Source organism: Thalassophryne amazonica, chromosome 3, assembly GCF_902500255.1.
Source record: "Thalassophryne amazonica chromosome 3, fThaAma1.1, whole genome shotgun sequence".
Taxonomy (NCBI): Eukaryota; Metazoa; Chordata; class Actinopteri; order Batrachoidiformes; family Batrachoididae; genus Thalassophryne; species Thalassophryne amazonica.
The window spans coordinates 90,788,372-90,804,252 of NC_047105.1; the positions used below are offsets into that span (position 1 = coordinate 90,788,372).

The 15,881-nt window shown below is 39.5% G+C and overlaps 1 protein-coding gene across 2 annotated transcripts in view; it reads left to right on the forward strand.

Moving 5' to 3' along the window:
* The window catches only part of LOC117507250 (RNA-binding protein Musashi homolog 1-like), a 78,060-nt gene that overhangs the window by 59,999 nt on the left and 2,180 nt on the right, over positions 1–15,881 (forward strand). Inside the window, exons 8-13 of one of the 2 annotated variants that reach the window (XM_034167082.1) lie at positions 2,324–2,406; positions 3,357–3,474; positions 9,459–9,539; positions 10,981–11,037; positions 15,520–15,573; positions 15,651–15,805. In XM_034167082.1, coding sequence (XP_034022973.1) covers positions 2,324–2,406; positions 3,357–3,474; positions 9,459–9,539; positions 10,981–11,037; positions 15,520–15,573; positions 15,651–15,805 — 548 coding nt within the window. The remainder of the gene's footprint in view (positions 1–2,323; positions 2,407–3,356; positions 3,475–9,458; positions 9,540–10,980; positions 11,038–15,519; positions 15,574–15,650; positions 15,806–15,881) is intronic. The other variant, XM_034167083.1, reaches the window with a different exon arrangement.

Sequence of the window (15,881 nt, forward strand, 5' to 3'; positions counted from 1 at the left end):
GGTTTTGGTAATAATTCCTCTTGGGTCTGATAACCAGTGGCAGAAAGATAAACAGTCATACTTACTTACATACTTTACTGACTGTACCAGTATGATTCCTCAAAGATATGAAAACCACTGCAGCTTTTCACTGTACGCTGGGAAATATTGAATTGTTGACAGCATTAAAGAAACTAAATTTAAAATTGTATTTGCAAAAACTGTTGACATAAACACATAGAACGTAATTTTGAAAAAAATACTCTTAATCACATTTGACTTGACACATGCATTTATGAGACAGTGCGGCAAAATATTAATTGTGCAATACCATCAACACCACTCAGGCCAACAAGAACCCCAGCAGACCATAAATAATATAATGCAAATTTCAGTGAAATATAAAACCTACAAAATAATCCAAATATCCATTAATTTTTAGATAAATAATCATTTCAGAACACCCACAGATTGGATCACTACAGCAAAGTCCCTTCAGCTGCTCCCTTGTTTGCACTCAGGGTCACCACAGCAAGGCCGAGGTGGATCTGCATTTAAATTGGCACAAGTTTTATGCCGGATGCCCATTGTGACACAACTCCACATTACATGAAGAAATGCGGCAGAGTTGGGGTTTGGACTGGGATCTTTCCACAGTGAAACTTAGTGCACTAACCACTTGGCCATCGCCACTGTTTGGATCATTACACCAAAGCTGAGGCTGTAATAATCAGAGCTCCGGTTTCCTGTTCTGCTGAGCTCCACATGTGGGTCAAAACACCTGCTAAATACTTTTCTTCGACATGTAACTGGCTATAAAGTCATGTTCATAAAGACATAGTCATGGAAGTATTTTTCATTGTGATTCTGTTGTGTGAACAGCGGACTTTTGCACTGCAGGCTGTTATTCCCAAAACACGTGCGTGATTAAGTACAAGATGAAATACAAGCCCTTTTCGTCTTAATGTACCCTTGGATGTGCTGTGTCAATAACAACCTGGAGTTGGACACGTTCAAAAGCTCTATACATAGACCGTGCGCTATAGATTGTCTAGATCGGGCCTCTCTGCTTTCTTTTTCCTACAAATGCTGATAAAGCACAAAAGATCTGTAATTCATAGCAAATGTATTCAGCTTTACTGGTGGTATACTTTCCGAAGCTTTTAAGATAAGGAAAATCCCAAAGTCATTCCTCAGTTTACGTAGCACACATCCTGGCCTACGAGTCATGAGGTAGGGTGTCCAGTACATTTCCTCGCTCCCTTATACTTTCCCAATTAAATGGGTCAGGTGCAGCCCTTAATAAAGATGGAATCAGTGAGCCACAACAAGCTTTTGATTAACAAGACCAGCTACATTTTGAAAAGCACAGGAACAGTAGTTATTATTAAATCAAGAAAATTAATGATCTATGAAATAAGTATCTTTGCTTGGGTTTCTGAGATTGGTTTGTTTGTTTTGTGTGTTCCAAAAGTAATCAAAACACAATATTATGGAAAATGTGATAATTATAATATTAGCATTTGGCACTTTTTCAACACCAATTACAGTATTTTTTTTTTCTGCATCATGCCCTCTGTAGACATCATGAACAGCAAATAAACATGATGAGGGCAACCTGAGTGATTGTTTCTCTGTTTCTGAATGACAATTTCACATATGTTTTAAAAATGAATAGTTTCTATATTTATCTGCTGTTTCAGTACTTGGTATTGTCACAAAATAAACACAGAATGCTAAATGAGGTGTTTATATGAACTAAATCCAGCTAACAGCCAGCTGTGAGAGAAACCTGCTGTTTGAATTTCTTTTAAAATTTTGCTGTCTGATGTCAGGCTGATCTGGATTCAGCTCTTCATGTGCAGTTTGTTTGGTAAAATTCTAAAATTAAATCAGAAAAATTTTCTGCATAAAGAAGCAAATTAATTTTGGAGCCTTCTGTATCCACAATCTAAACATTTCCTAATATGAAGCTGCAAATTCACATGTGTGTTTGCCATGTTTCCTTCCAGTTGTGGCCAAAGATCACCCTGTTTTCATCCGAAGGAAGGGCACTGACTATTTGTGTCGTTGAAATGGCATTGACCACAACACTGACACTTAAATATGTTGAACAGGAAGTAGAAAGCAGCAAGTTGTTGCTATTCTGTTAATATTTTGCTCCAAACATACTCTGACACATTACACATTATTGTGTGTATTTCAGTTGGCCATATGGTGACAGTCTTGTTTGAGTTGTTCATTAACTGCACATAATCAGTGCTGCACTGCACATGATCACACAGCTCACTTCACTGAGGTGTTGGAATAATAATCTTTTATTTTATTTATTTATTTGTCTCAGGCTTTGGATTTGTCACCTTTGAAAATGAAGACGTGGTGGAGAAAGTGTGCGAGATCCATTTCCATGAGATCAACAACAAAATGGTACGTTATGTTGTGTGAGTAGTACCTGGTTATCGTTTTCAAATTTAGGTTTGAGTGCATTTGACGGAAATTCTAAAAAAGTGTGTTTCATGATTTCCTACTTTGATGGTTGGAATTGAACTGTATTTAGAAGAGCTGAGACAATTAACAGATAGGAGTCTAAAATGGATTTTAAAGATACACCAGTCTCAGTGCACGTGCACCTGAATCAAACTAAATGTACAACGTGCCAGTCAATGACTTGTTTTTAACATAATAAAATCGGTTGTTATGTTGCTACCTCCATGTATTCAAATAGTCTTAAAAGTTGAGAGGTGCAAGGCTCTCAGAAGATGAGGTAAAAGCCAGACCCACATCTGATGGCACTATAGGCGTTATAACAGACAGATGTACTATCAGAATTTTACATTTGGTTTGCAGTTTGTTAATACTGTCATACTGGCTCAGAACAGAAACGTTATGATGCTGTTTATGCTACGCTAACAACAGCTGGCTTCTTCTTCTGGCCTTATTCTATGCTACTGTATATGGTGCTGCCCCCAGTGGTGAACAGAAGGTGAGCAGCGGTAGCACCAGTGTGCTCCTGCACAGTAGTAAAAACCCGTGGAAGGTCCCCTGTTTTTCCATAAAATATGTATCTGAATGTAAGCAATGCCAATTTTTTCTTATTATTGTTATTTGTTACAGAAAATGAAGGCCAATGTTAAACAAAAAATTGCGCTGCATTGCACCGTATCGCACCAAATCGAATTGCATTGAATGAGACTGTTTCATAATACAAAGAATCATTCCTGAATTGTATCATAGCCCATGTATCTAGACATGTATCATTTTTATGAGGGAGAGATGTACACCCCTACTATTTAGCCCTATCCAGAGTTATATTGATAGTTTCTGCTGTAATGTTGTAAACGTACTGTATGAATGAATATTTCTTGTCTTTGCTGTAGGTTGAGTGTAAGAAAGCTCAGCCAAAGGAAGTGATGACGCCAACAGGCTCAGCCAGAGGACGTTCCAGGGTGATGCCGTACGGCATGGATGCATTCATGCTGGGCATTGGCATGCTGGGTAAGGTCTAAAAATCTGCAAGGATACACCAGTCACTGAGTATACTCCTGAGGTTTTTTTTCCTTTAAAAGAGTCATATCACAGAAAACCATTTTTGTCCCCCGTTGGCCATAAGGATAAAAGACAGAGAGAGGAATGCACTCAGTCAGTGTGTGCCTGTCTGCATGTCCGTACGTCAGTCACACTTTATTGTTCCCATCATAAATTGAACAAAATTTATCAGATTTTCATTAAATCTTAACTGGAAATCCCAAATTATGTCATAGAACAGTTGGAATTCGAGCATGGTTGGGTTTCACTAAGATCCTGTAAGGACTCCCCACCTCACAGAACAGATTGTGATTTATTTACTTTTCATATCCCAACCCTAACAGTCAACCACAAAATACACAGCAATATTTGGGTTACATAAATTAGAAACCTTCCAATTTAAAATTTTGCAGGTAGAGCTGCCAATATTGTATTTACCCAAATCCTAACACGTTAGTGTGATTCAGTCAGTAACACTGCTGGTTGTGTTTATTTCCAAATCCAGGATGAGAGAGTGAGTGAGTGAGTTGGTGGGTGAGTTAGACCACAGTTTTATTAAGCAATAACTAAAAATCAGTAAATGTGTCTTGGAACTCACCAAATTAAAACATCACATAATGGCGATGAAGTAATAATGAATGTGTCTGCCACCTGCTGGATGGTTAGTGAATGCTGCTGGATGGATTATGGAAAACTGGGAGCAGCTGTAGTTGAACTTGCATGGAGTTTGTGTGCTTTTTTTTTCTTGGGTCTATAGGCGCACTAGCACTTGCACTGTTTGTTAATTTAACCTTTCACAGTTAAATAAAGTTGGAGCTTCATGTTAAACATCCTCAAACTCCAACAATTTTGTGATGTATAGAACAACAGGAACAGAAAGTTTCTCAGAATGTCTGTGGGTTATTTTTGGTGTTGAAGAAGGTCTGCATTTCTGTAGCGCTTTTCCATTTCTCAAATGCTCAAGAGTGCTTTGCAGTGATATCTCACATTTACTTCCCTGGCCAAGGCTAGTTCAAATTTTCACAGCTGGGTGGACTGAGACAATGCAGATTAAGTGTCTTGTCCAAGGATGCGGACAAGTGGCACGAGCTGGATTAGCAGGCCAGCTCCTCCTTTACTCAGCTACCTGCTCTACAAAGTGAAATTGTTAAATGCAGAGATGCTGAAAAGCAGACGGACATCCAACAATGTGCCACAACTTTGGAAGGCTTCCTAAAAATAAAATGCTGCAACAAGCAGCATTAAAACCTAAATCATCAGCCAATGAAATGAAGTAAAATCCAAAAATCACTCAAATGCAAAGATGCACAATACAAAAAAAGCAAACCAAAATCATTTTGGCACAAAATATATTAAGTGTACTTCTGTTAAGCTCAACAAACAAAATGAAATACATGAATCGAACTGTAATTTGGTGATTGAAATGGAGTTGAGGGATTTCTAAAACAAAAATGTACCAGTTACAAAAACACAGTTGCAGCTGAACTCTGAACTTTAATGATGGTAAGACACCTGGTGACCTATATTAACTTATTTAAAAGGTGTATAAATAACATTTAAACTGGAAGAGTCGTGCTTATGAATGCACACTGACGTTTACTCAACAAATCAAGCAACTGGCATCTGAAGAACGATTCTGAAAATAACGATTTTGTATGTTTTCACAATAAAATACAGGCCAGTTTTTAGCTCACAATTCATACCGTAATGAAATAAGATTTTTGTTAAACTTAATCAGAGGATTAGTCTCAACATATTGAGTGATTGAACTTTCACCCGCTCTGATTCTGGTTTTGTCGTTTGCATGTTTGCCTGTGCTGAACAACACGTGATTCAACATTAACATCCTCTGTGGTTACTTTCATCATTATTCAACAAACAAGACAAGTGCCTTTATTTTCCTAAAGAAGCCAGCCATATTTAGATATTTATTTCAGTATATTTTCCTTGAAAAGAAACTGTGACAAGGAGAGAAAATGTCCAGTGTGTGTGGGCATGACTCAAATGACTGAAGAGGTTTAACCGTCATGATAAATATTTTCTGTGGCTTTTTTCGATTTTACATGCCATCTATGAACTGTTGGTGAAATATGTAATTCATTTGAACTACATTTGGTGACATTCTCATATTTTTAGGTCCTGTGAATAAATATTTGACCTACACAACACACAGAGGTCATTCTGCAGTGAAATGACATTTCTGAGAACTGCCATTGATACAAGTGAAAGCTGCATGACTCATCTGTGGTTGTTTGGCGCCCCCTGCTGAATGTTTGCAGTTAAACAGCACAGGTGCATTGGACTTTTGGTGTGTCACTGTCACGTTTCCCTTCAGGATTGGTTTGTGCATAATTCTTCTGTGCTGACCCTTTAATCCTGTAAGAAACACTGGAACTAATTCACAGACGTTTAGCTCATTTGTCAGCTCAGCTGGGGAATTTCAGCCCTGTGCCGTCCCGGCTCCACAGTTTGCAGGTTTTCATTGCAAGCAGTCACCTCAGCAGGTGGTGTCACTAATTAGATGCCTTCATTTGTCCAAAGGGAGAATTAACAAATTAAATCACTCACTGAGTGATAGTTGGGAAAGAAACATGCAGACGTACCGAGACTGATGTCACTGAGTCAACTGATTTCTTATCATCACTGGAAGACCACTGAGAGACCGGCAAACTTTAGGCAAACCATTTAAGCTGAACCTGATCCATATCTGATGGCAAATGGCCTCATATTTTCACTTTTATGTTATTTATGGTAATGTTTTTATAAACATATTAGTACAGAGATCACAGCGCTCTCCGTACAATGAAACATCTGGACACATTTCATAAAATCTTCCAGTGAAAATCGCTAATTAACCTGAGAACTTCTTCCTTTCAAGAGACAAAGTCTACCTGAAGAGGTTGATCAAAATCAGATCAGGTGTGCTGAAGATATCCTCTAAAAAAAAAATATATATATATATATATATATACATACACACACACACAGTCCCAAGTTACAGAGAGACCAAGGACATCAGTGCATGCCTCCACCTGTAGGGCTAAAAATATAAAACTGTGAGGTTCTGTTGCCTCACAGCAGATAACGTGTGAAGATAAACTGTACCTAACAAGCTGCAGCAGATGAACATAACACTACACCCCAAATTCACTCTATGATCTTATATTTGGGTAAAAGGAAAACAAAAGAAATTAAACCGTAACCACTGTTTTTTTTTTGTTTTTTTTTTGTTAATTTCTTTTGTTGTTTGTTAGCACAGTGGCCACACAGTGAGAAGGACCCGGTGTCACCGACCGAATGGTGCCCCCTAAAAATCAGTCCACTCTGCCTGCATGCATCATTAGCCGTGGTTCACTGATGATCTGATGATCGTTTCTGCTTCAAACTGCACTTCAGTTATCATCTATCTCAGCAACAGATATCTGAAGCTTCTGTACAACAATCATTTCCACATAAATTCAGCATTATTTCTTAAAAGACGTCGGAAGCGATCAGAGCGTCGCAGCAGCACGTGTGTCCCATCATTTCGCCAGTAACGACTCACCAATTATCACCCCATTTCTGTTAAAACAGCCTAGTTTCTGCTTAAAACTGACTTTAGAATGATTTAAGAGGTTTTACTTTGTCATCTGATGGTTAATAATCACATTATTCCCTTTGATTGCTTTGGGTGTAGAGAATCAGACTCAGACGAGCAGCTGTGGTCCCAAATAATACATGCGCAGTGGAGGCAGGGCGGACCAGTTTTTTTGGGGGGGGGGGGGGGGGGGGGGGGGGGGCGTTCGTTCTGCGACACCAGGTAACTGACCTGGTCCTTTCTTTGTGGAGAATATTCTCCTCGTGTTTGTGTGGGTTGCCCTCTTGCCACTCCGACTGCCCTCCCCTTGGAAAGACATGCAGTTTAGGTGAATTCGTGGCCCTGAAACTGACTGCAGGTGTGAATGAGTTTGTTTGTCTACATGTGACTTTGTGATACACTCGTACCCTGTCCAGGGTGTACCCCGCCTCTCCCCTAATGACCGCTGGGATTCAACACCCCTGTGACCCTTAACAGGATTAACCTTCAGAAAGTGAATGAATATTGTCACTAAAAGCTCAATGATTAATCCTCTGGTTTCCTGATATCAGCAGTGTATTATAAATTAAAAGTTAGCAATTAACTTGGAATACTAAACAAGCTGGAAAAACTGATATAAATAAACTAAAATAATATAAAACTGTCCACGACCCGATCCCAGATAAGCAGTTCATGATGAGTGAGTGATATGAAACTCAGTTTTATTAAATAACGTAATTACACAGACACTGAGTAGAGCACATTCAAACTGCCAAGACACAACTTGTTTCTTCCCCTCACTAGATCTATTACTCAGATCCACACAAACCTGAACAGGTGGTTGGACATAAAAATTCTGTATGATGTGACCCCCCCCCCCCCCCCCCCAAAAAAACAACAACAACAAAAAAAAAACAATAAAAAACAAAAACTGATGTCTACACATTATTACATCCACCAAAAATGTTTTTCAGTCATGGTTGCCTGTTTGTTTGTTTGTTTGCAGAATATCTAAATACACATAAATGGATTTCAGTTAAATTCAGTGGAGAGTTAAGCCTTGGCTCAATAGATAACATAGACTGCATTTTGAGACAGATATGGATCTAGGATCATTTTTCATGAATATTTAATATCTCCTATTGATTTTCATGTTTTTTGTACACTGGCAAAACATCATTCCCCCCCCCCCCAGCTGCACTTGGGCTCAGTTATGGACAGATAAACAGATAATGGTTGGGCCTTGGCAGATGTGTGCATTCTCTAAGTCAGACCTGGGCCAACTGCGGCCCGGGGGCCACATGCTGCCCTTTGCATGTCTCTGTCCTGTCCGGCCCTCATGAGGTCTGTGATTATTATTACATTTATTAAAAATGTCAAGCTTGTGTGTTGCAAATCATTAGAGAGGTTTATTTAGGTATATTTAAATATTTACATATTATTACAATAATAAAAATTACCTATAAAAGCTATTAAATAGGTAATTTTTTGTAAAATTTGTAATGGGAGACAGCCGAGTTATCGATGGTGTGGCCCTCGGATGTAATTCAGGTTCCCTATGTGGCCCCTTGTAAAAATTAATTGCTCACCCCTGCTCTAAGTGGTTACTAGTTTTATGGCAGATTGATGAAAATGCCCCATGATGTCTTGTTGACAAAAAAGAATAAAAAAAATTTATTCTTCGGCCCTTTTCTGGATCTGGATCCACAACACTTTATGTGTTCTTACTTGAGCACATCCAAACTGCCAAGACAGAGTTACTTAGGCGAAATGCCGGCACATTGATATCCACACCCAAGCCATTCCTTATAAAAACCAACAGCCACACAAATACAGGTTAATCAAATACCTGAAACAAAGTTAGCCTGTTAGCCCTAGCTTGGCTTGTTTAGGTACTACAAGGTGGATGGCATGTTTGGACTTCATTTATCCCACTCAGGTCATACATCTTGCCCACGCTCCACCATTTTACCCATTAATGGGTTGATTGGGAGCAGTCATGGAACTACTGCCTATTCAGTTTTGAAGTTTTGGATTCTGATAGATACAAGAGCGGACCAGTGAACCTCCTCTTTGGGCGCCAAATAGCAATGCTGGCACAGTGGGGCATGTCTAGGCTTGTTCAGGCAGGTGTAATGGTTAAATGCAAGTTATGAAATCTTATTGCTAGTTGCAGGGTCTTGGTAGCCACTGTTGCTTGTTTTAACCAGCAGCTTTTTAAAAAATAAAACTATCACAATGTTATTCTCAACACCTCTGATATTTCCCCATAATGATATGTTGACTTCTTGATCATTTATCCCATTTTGATGTAATACATTTTGATGTATTAGTTTTGTTTCCATGCCTCAGTGAATTCACGCCCACTGATCAATGTTTTCTCTCTTTATTCTGACAGGCTATCCTGGTTTCCAGACTGCTACCTACACCAGCCGCAGTTACTCTGGAATTGCACCCGGTTACACTTACCAGTTCCCAGGCATGTTTGCAGACTCATACTGAATTCACATGACTTTGCTACACTGACAGTTGGAGAGGATTGTGTGCAGAACTCGAAGGGCCTGATTTACTAAGATCCCTGATAAGGACTGGAGTGTTTAATTGCTTGGGCAATCCAAACTTTTGTATGTTGGGTGGAGAGTTTTTGTGAGAAATTTACTGAGTACAACGTAAATGCACAATTGCTAGCGGGCAGTAATGTGATGTGGACAGCAGTATGAAGTGAAATTAGGATTTGTCACATGTTAATGGCTGTAAGCGCAAAATGAAGTGAAATCAGCCACTTACTTAACTGAATGCAGGGGCAAGGCACCACTTTATCCAGATCTAATCTACATGGAAGACAACGTAGTACTCAAATAGCAGTACAATTTGTTGATTTATTATTGGTGCTTACGGTAATGCACACAACAGAATGCCCATGCAGTGTGTAAAGACGTGCCATCCCACATAGACCCTGAGATGTGCGTATGTGTTTATATATGGAACACAGTGCGACACAATAATGACTGTAATTACGGTAACTTGAGTTGCACTAAAATGTATTTTGGTCCACCTGTTGGGTATGGAAACATTTATTCTTAAAGAAATAAACATGAATAAAACCTTTAAAATCTTCAAATATGCCAGACGTTGAATGACTTTAATGATAGCAATGAATGACTTCTTTTATTTTATGTACTGCTGTAACAGCAGTCTGTCAAACGCAATGCATTAACGATAAGGCTTCAAACTCGCAAAATGCAGATGCAGTTTGCATCTGCTAAATTTCGTTTTGACCTTGATAAATCATATTGCATGTCGAAACCTCATCTATTTGCATGTTCCCTCCCAGAATTTTGCACAATCATGTGGACAAACCCCAAATTGCCTGTTCATGAAGGCAAACGCGCTAAACAGACAATATTTTATGCATTTGACTCATCGTGATCTGTTAGTAAATCAGCATGCAGGGGTATTTGCAAGTGCAGTGGTGTTGGCTCATGTTTTTACACATGCAAACCTTTAGTAAATCAGGCCCCTAGTGTAATACGCACCAGGTTCAGCTGTGATTCTCAAGAAGTGAGACAATGTGCACGGATCATTTTTGTCCGCTCTCACAAATGTTCTTAACACAAAGTTCAGCCTGAGTGTTTGGCTGCTTGCAAATGTAAAACATCTTTTCATCTTCCTTCTGTCTGAAAAATGCCTCTGCATGTCTCAAACCTTGAAGTTTGCTTATTTTTCTTTGATTTGTGTTATTTATCTGTTCGTAACCTCCTCTGATTTGGCTCAGTCGGCCCTCCTTTTCCTCCGCACTTACCTTCCTGCCTCTTTCTACAATAGGTATTTACTTGCTAAATGTTTGTGTAGCTTTGTAGTCTGGCCGGTGAATGGTGACTGTTTTTACAAAGGGATCTCTCTTGACCTTTTGTTTCTAGAATTCCACTTAGAGAGGACCCCTCTCCTGACATCATCCCACCCCCCTGAGCTGACAGGTCAGTGGCTCCTCACTGAGCTCTAGCAGTGAACTCTCTAGGAGGTCAAACTCAAACTGTTATGCATTTGACTTATTGATTTAAACTCAGTATACATTTGTCTTACAATGACCTGGATGACGAACATCTTACATACATTCTTTGTGCCAAAGTTGTCACCAACCAAAGATCAGTTTGGGCTTCATAAGTCTAAGGCTAAATGTGTTTTATTCATTTAGGTTGACTCAGGTACTGAAACAGCACTTTATGCAATCTTGTTAATTTACACCAGTTTTATTAATTCCCTTGCTATCAGCTAAAGCAATATTGAACTGAATTGATTAATTTATCCAGCACACAGAATATCAACATAGACAATAACAAACTCATAAAAAGAACAATGTACAATGAACCCGTGTGGCCGAAAGGGTGCAGGCAGAAGCAAAGCTTATAGATACCCTCCCCTTATACCATAAAAATTAAAGAAAGTAAAGAATGTATACATATATAAATATATATACTCATAGCAACAATACAAAAGAAATGTGCACAAACAAAACAACTCAGACAGTGCACCACAATTTTAAAACACAGCCAAACAAGCAACAGTGCATAAACCCAAACACAACAAAATGGCAAACCTAATTTTTCAAGCTATAACGGGTAAGTACAGTATATTATTTTTGTAAAGCCTTTTAAAGCTGACTAAAGTACCAAGTAACTTAATATTATTGGGACAGTTATGCCAAATATTAATACCCTTAACGGAAACACAATGACTTTTTGCAGTAGTTCTGATCCTTAGTTTCTCAAATAATAATGTTCCTCTCCAATTGTAGCTGGAATCCCTCATTTTAAACAGATCCTGAACATGTTTAGGCAAGAGTTTATTTTTGACTTCGTACATAATTTGTATTGTAATATAATCAACCAAGTCCCAGAATTTTAAAATTTGCAAACCAGCAGCCTAATATAATTAGGTTTTCTTTTCCTTTCAACATTACAACACGAACAAAACTCATTAGCGCCTGTGCTGTGACATATCTACCCTCAAAATGCCACGTCACCCAATGCTAAAAATGTATTTTGAATTTCTCACGTGTTCCCCAGAGAATAAATGTTTGTGTTCCAGATCATGTTTCAGGACTACTGATCAGTCGGTGTGAAATAGTTCTCATGACTGTTATGTAGGCCACCATGTTGCCGGTCAAATTACGGTCATTATGCGGGTTTCCACTACCCTTCAGATTACCCAGTTTGAAGTAGCAGATTGAAATTACGTTTACAGAGATTAAAGTTCTCCGTTGCTATGACAGATTTCCATCAATTGGGCTGCCAAAAGGCAGGGTTCGCCCTGAGCCTTTCTGACACAAAACCAAGGCTGGACGCAAGATATGAAATTTATTATGTTCAAAAATCAATTTTTAGAATAATATTTAGTTGTTTTTTTTTTTTTCCTCTGCTCTCGGAGCACGTCCCCGCGTCTGTTCCTCTGTGTCCTATGCGCACTCTGCCGAAGGGAGGGGCGGTGGGTCAACCTGCTGTTTGTCACAGCGCCGTAACGACACAGTGAGCAGAGTGCAGAATTTTTAATCTTTTCTATTATTTTAAAGTCTGCTCTGTGTCTCTGAGCCTCCTCACTATGATTAAACTAAAAACAGAGTTAGACCTGCAACACATTAACAAAAAACAGTAACGCTCCCCCAATATACGTCTAAAATCTCTTCCTGAGGACAGCATGATGTAAAATATGCACATAAAACCTTCTTTCTTCTCAACTGGGTCGCACCTTCCACATAAATACACAAATTTTTGACTGTTCCTACTCAGAAACGTTTAATTGGTGAGACATATTAAAAAAAAAAGTTTACTTAATTTAACTTTTCTGCATAACTAAAGTGGGTTGTAAAGCAGGATCTTTTTTAATGTAATGTCTATGCTCGGGCATGGTAAGGCAAGGTAGTTTAATTAGTTTTGATTAAAGGCAAAGAACAGTTGAGAATGTGCAAAAGGAAATATAAATACAACAGTACAACTAAACTGGGATCCACCAATCAGGCATGTATGGTAGAGTGGCCAGACAGAAGCCATTCCTTAGTAAAAGGCAACCCGCCTGGAGTTTGCCAAAAGGCACCTGAAGGACTCTCAGACCACGAGAGACAAAATTGTCTGGTCTGATGAGACAATGATTGGACTCTTTGGCATGAATGCCAGGTGTCAGGGAGGAAACTAAGCACTGCTCATCACATAGCCAATGCCATCCCTACAGTGAAGCATGGTGGTGGCAGCATCCTGCTGTGGGGATGTTTTTCAGCAGCAGGAACTGGGAGACTAGTAGACAGAGACATGCTGGATGAAAACCTGCTCCAGAGTGCATCGACCTCAGACTGGGGCGACAGTTCATCTTTCAGCAGGACAACCCTAAGCACACAGCCAAGATATCAAAGGAGGAGCGTCAGGACAACTCTGTGAATGTCCTTGAGTGGCCCAGCCAGAGCCCAGACCTGAATCTGATTGAACATCTCTGGTGAGATCTGAAAATGGCTGTGCACCAACGCTCCCCATCCAACCTGATGGAGCTTGAGAGGTACTGCAAAGAGGAATGGACAAAACTGCGGAAAGATAGGTGCACCAAGCCTGTGGCATCATATTCAAGAAGACCTGAGGCTGTAATTGCTGCCAAAGCTGCATCAACAAAGGGTGTGAATACTTATGTACGTTTGGAATAAGGCTGTAACATAACAAATTGTGGAAAAAGTGAAATGCTGTTTATACTTTCTGGATGCACTGAATATTTGTGTGTAGCTGGAGTAAGGGACTGAGAGCTTCTCAAATATTATATTTTTGTTATGGCTATTTGGGTTCAGGAAGAAAAACAAACAAAATTAATGAATGAAATGCCAGTTTTAGCAGGATTTACACATTTGTTGCCATGACAGTTATCGCGAGATGGCAAATCCCAGTAGGCACATAACATCACTCAGTGGAGTGCTATTATTTCACAATTGTGTTTTGTTGACATTCTGAAAAATGTTGAAAAACCTACTGGACTAGCACCATGCAAATTGCTTTGAGATGTGATTTACAGGCCGTTATATGGATAAAGATGCGTGATACTGTGATATTCTTTCATCCTGAAGCCCTCAACTTGCACACATTGTACTCCGAAGCTTTAAATTGTCACCTGGTTGCAAGTTGCACATTGTCATGCCCACTTTGCCGGCACACCCTTATCTAATTTTGTTGTATATTTAACAATCCCATCACTTGCCCAGTTGGAATCCTGTCCAACCACAACTCAGACATCCCTGTCTCTATGATTATGGCAATTTTCCACCACAGCATCTCTGGCTTTGTAACAAGAACAAATAATTTCACCGCTGACTGATTGACCAGCAATATGGTACCATTAATAAATGTCATGTGACCTATGATGTCACCTCCACAAGCCTAATAAGCTAACAAGATACAGGTGAAAGCAAACGAACTTTGGTGAAGGTAAATATCTTGTGGTTTTCTTTCGTGATCGCCTTTTAAGCTTTTGTGAAAGTGCGTCTTTAGAGATGCACCCGAGGAATGTGTTTAAAAATAAGGAAAACTAACTTAATATCTAATATTTACAAATCAATATAAATTAGTAACGTGTGACATGTTTCACCTTTCAAAATGCATAGTTTCTTTAAGATGACAAAAATACTTTTTTTTCCAGGAGTCTCAGGCAATTTTAAAGGAGTTTGCATTTAATCTGGAATTTGCAACTAAATTGTTTTCATCTAACTTTGATTAGGGTGACAATATTTTGATAACCAAAACCAGGACACTCACCCCAGCAATGAGATACTCAAAGTTTACTCAAAGATGAAAAACCAGGACATTTTCATCATTTTCTAAAAAGAACCCAGGACGGCCAGGACAGGACATGTCCTGGGAAAACAGTACGTTTGCTCACCCTAATGTTGGTAATTTTGTAACTTGATGAGTTTGGTTTATTTAATGACAAAACGGTGACTTGATTGTCTGGAATAACAAAGACAATTCTAAATGTGAATTTTGTCGACCCACTAATGAAGAAAAGAATTTCCATTCCATGCTGCACTGATATCAAACGTCTCGTGTGCTTGAAACATTTTAAATGTGCTCTGTGTCACCCCTGTAGTCTACAAATTATCTTTTTGACTCCTGCTTCTTGGCTGTGGAAGCTGCTGCAACTGTCTAAAGCGCCTACTGCAGCGCCACACTGCCATCTAGTGGCAGAGTTGTCTTTGCACTCATGTTTTGAAAAGGTCTTTATTTATTTGTTTTCATTCGAGGGAACTTTATTTTTGTCCCAGTCATGGTTTTGATGTGGCTGGATGTTTGTCCATCTGCTTTTTGAGGCTTGACCTTTGTGCCAGTTGATCTTTAATCAGATGACAGATGTTTGAGCAGATGTTATGATGTTGAACAGGCCCCCAGTTATTTATTTGTGCTATAATTTGTTGTGTTTGTGTGATTTAACTGTAGCCATCCCCCTGACTGCATATGGACCAATGGCAGCAGCAGCAGCAGTGGTCAGAGGTATGTTTATTTAGAGAGGGAGAGAGAGAAATAAGCCCTCCAGTGTTAAAGCTCTGTTCCGTCCTGCTGTTTCTTAGGCTCCACCCCTTCACGCACAGCTGGCTTCCTGGGCACCAGCAGTCCTGGACCAATGGCTGACCTATATGCTGCAGCCAATCAGGACTCAGGAGTCAGCAGCTACATCAGTGCTGCTAGCCCCGCCCCCAGCACAGGTTTTGGCCACAGCCTAGGGGTAGGTCACTACTCACTGGCGTGCCCACATGCGCAGCTGCACATGCCTGTCGTCTGTAACAGCACAACGTGTCCTT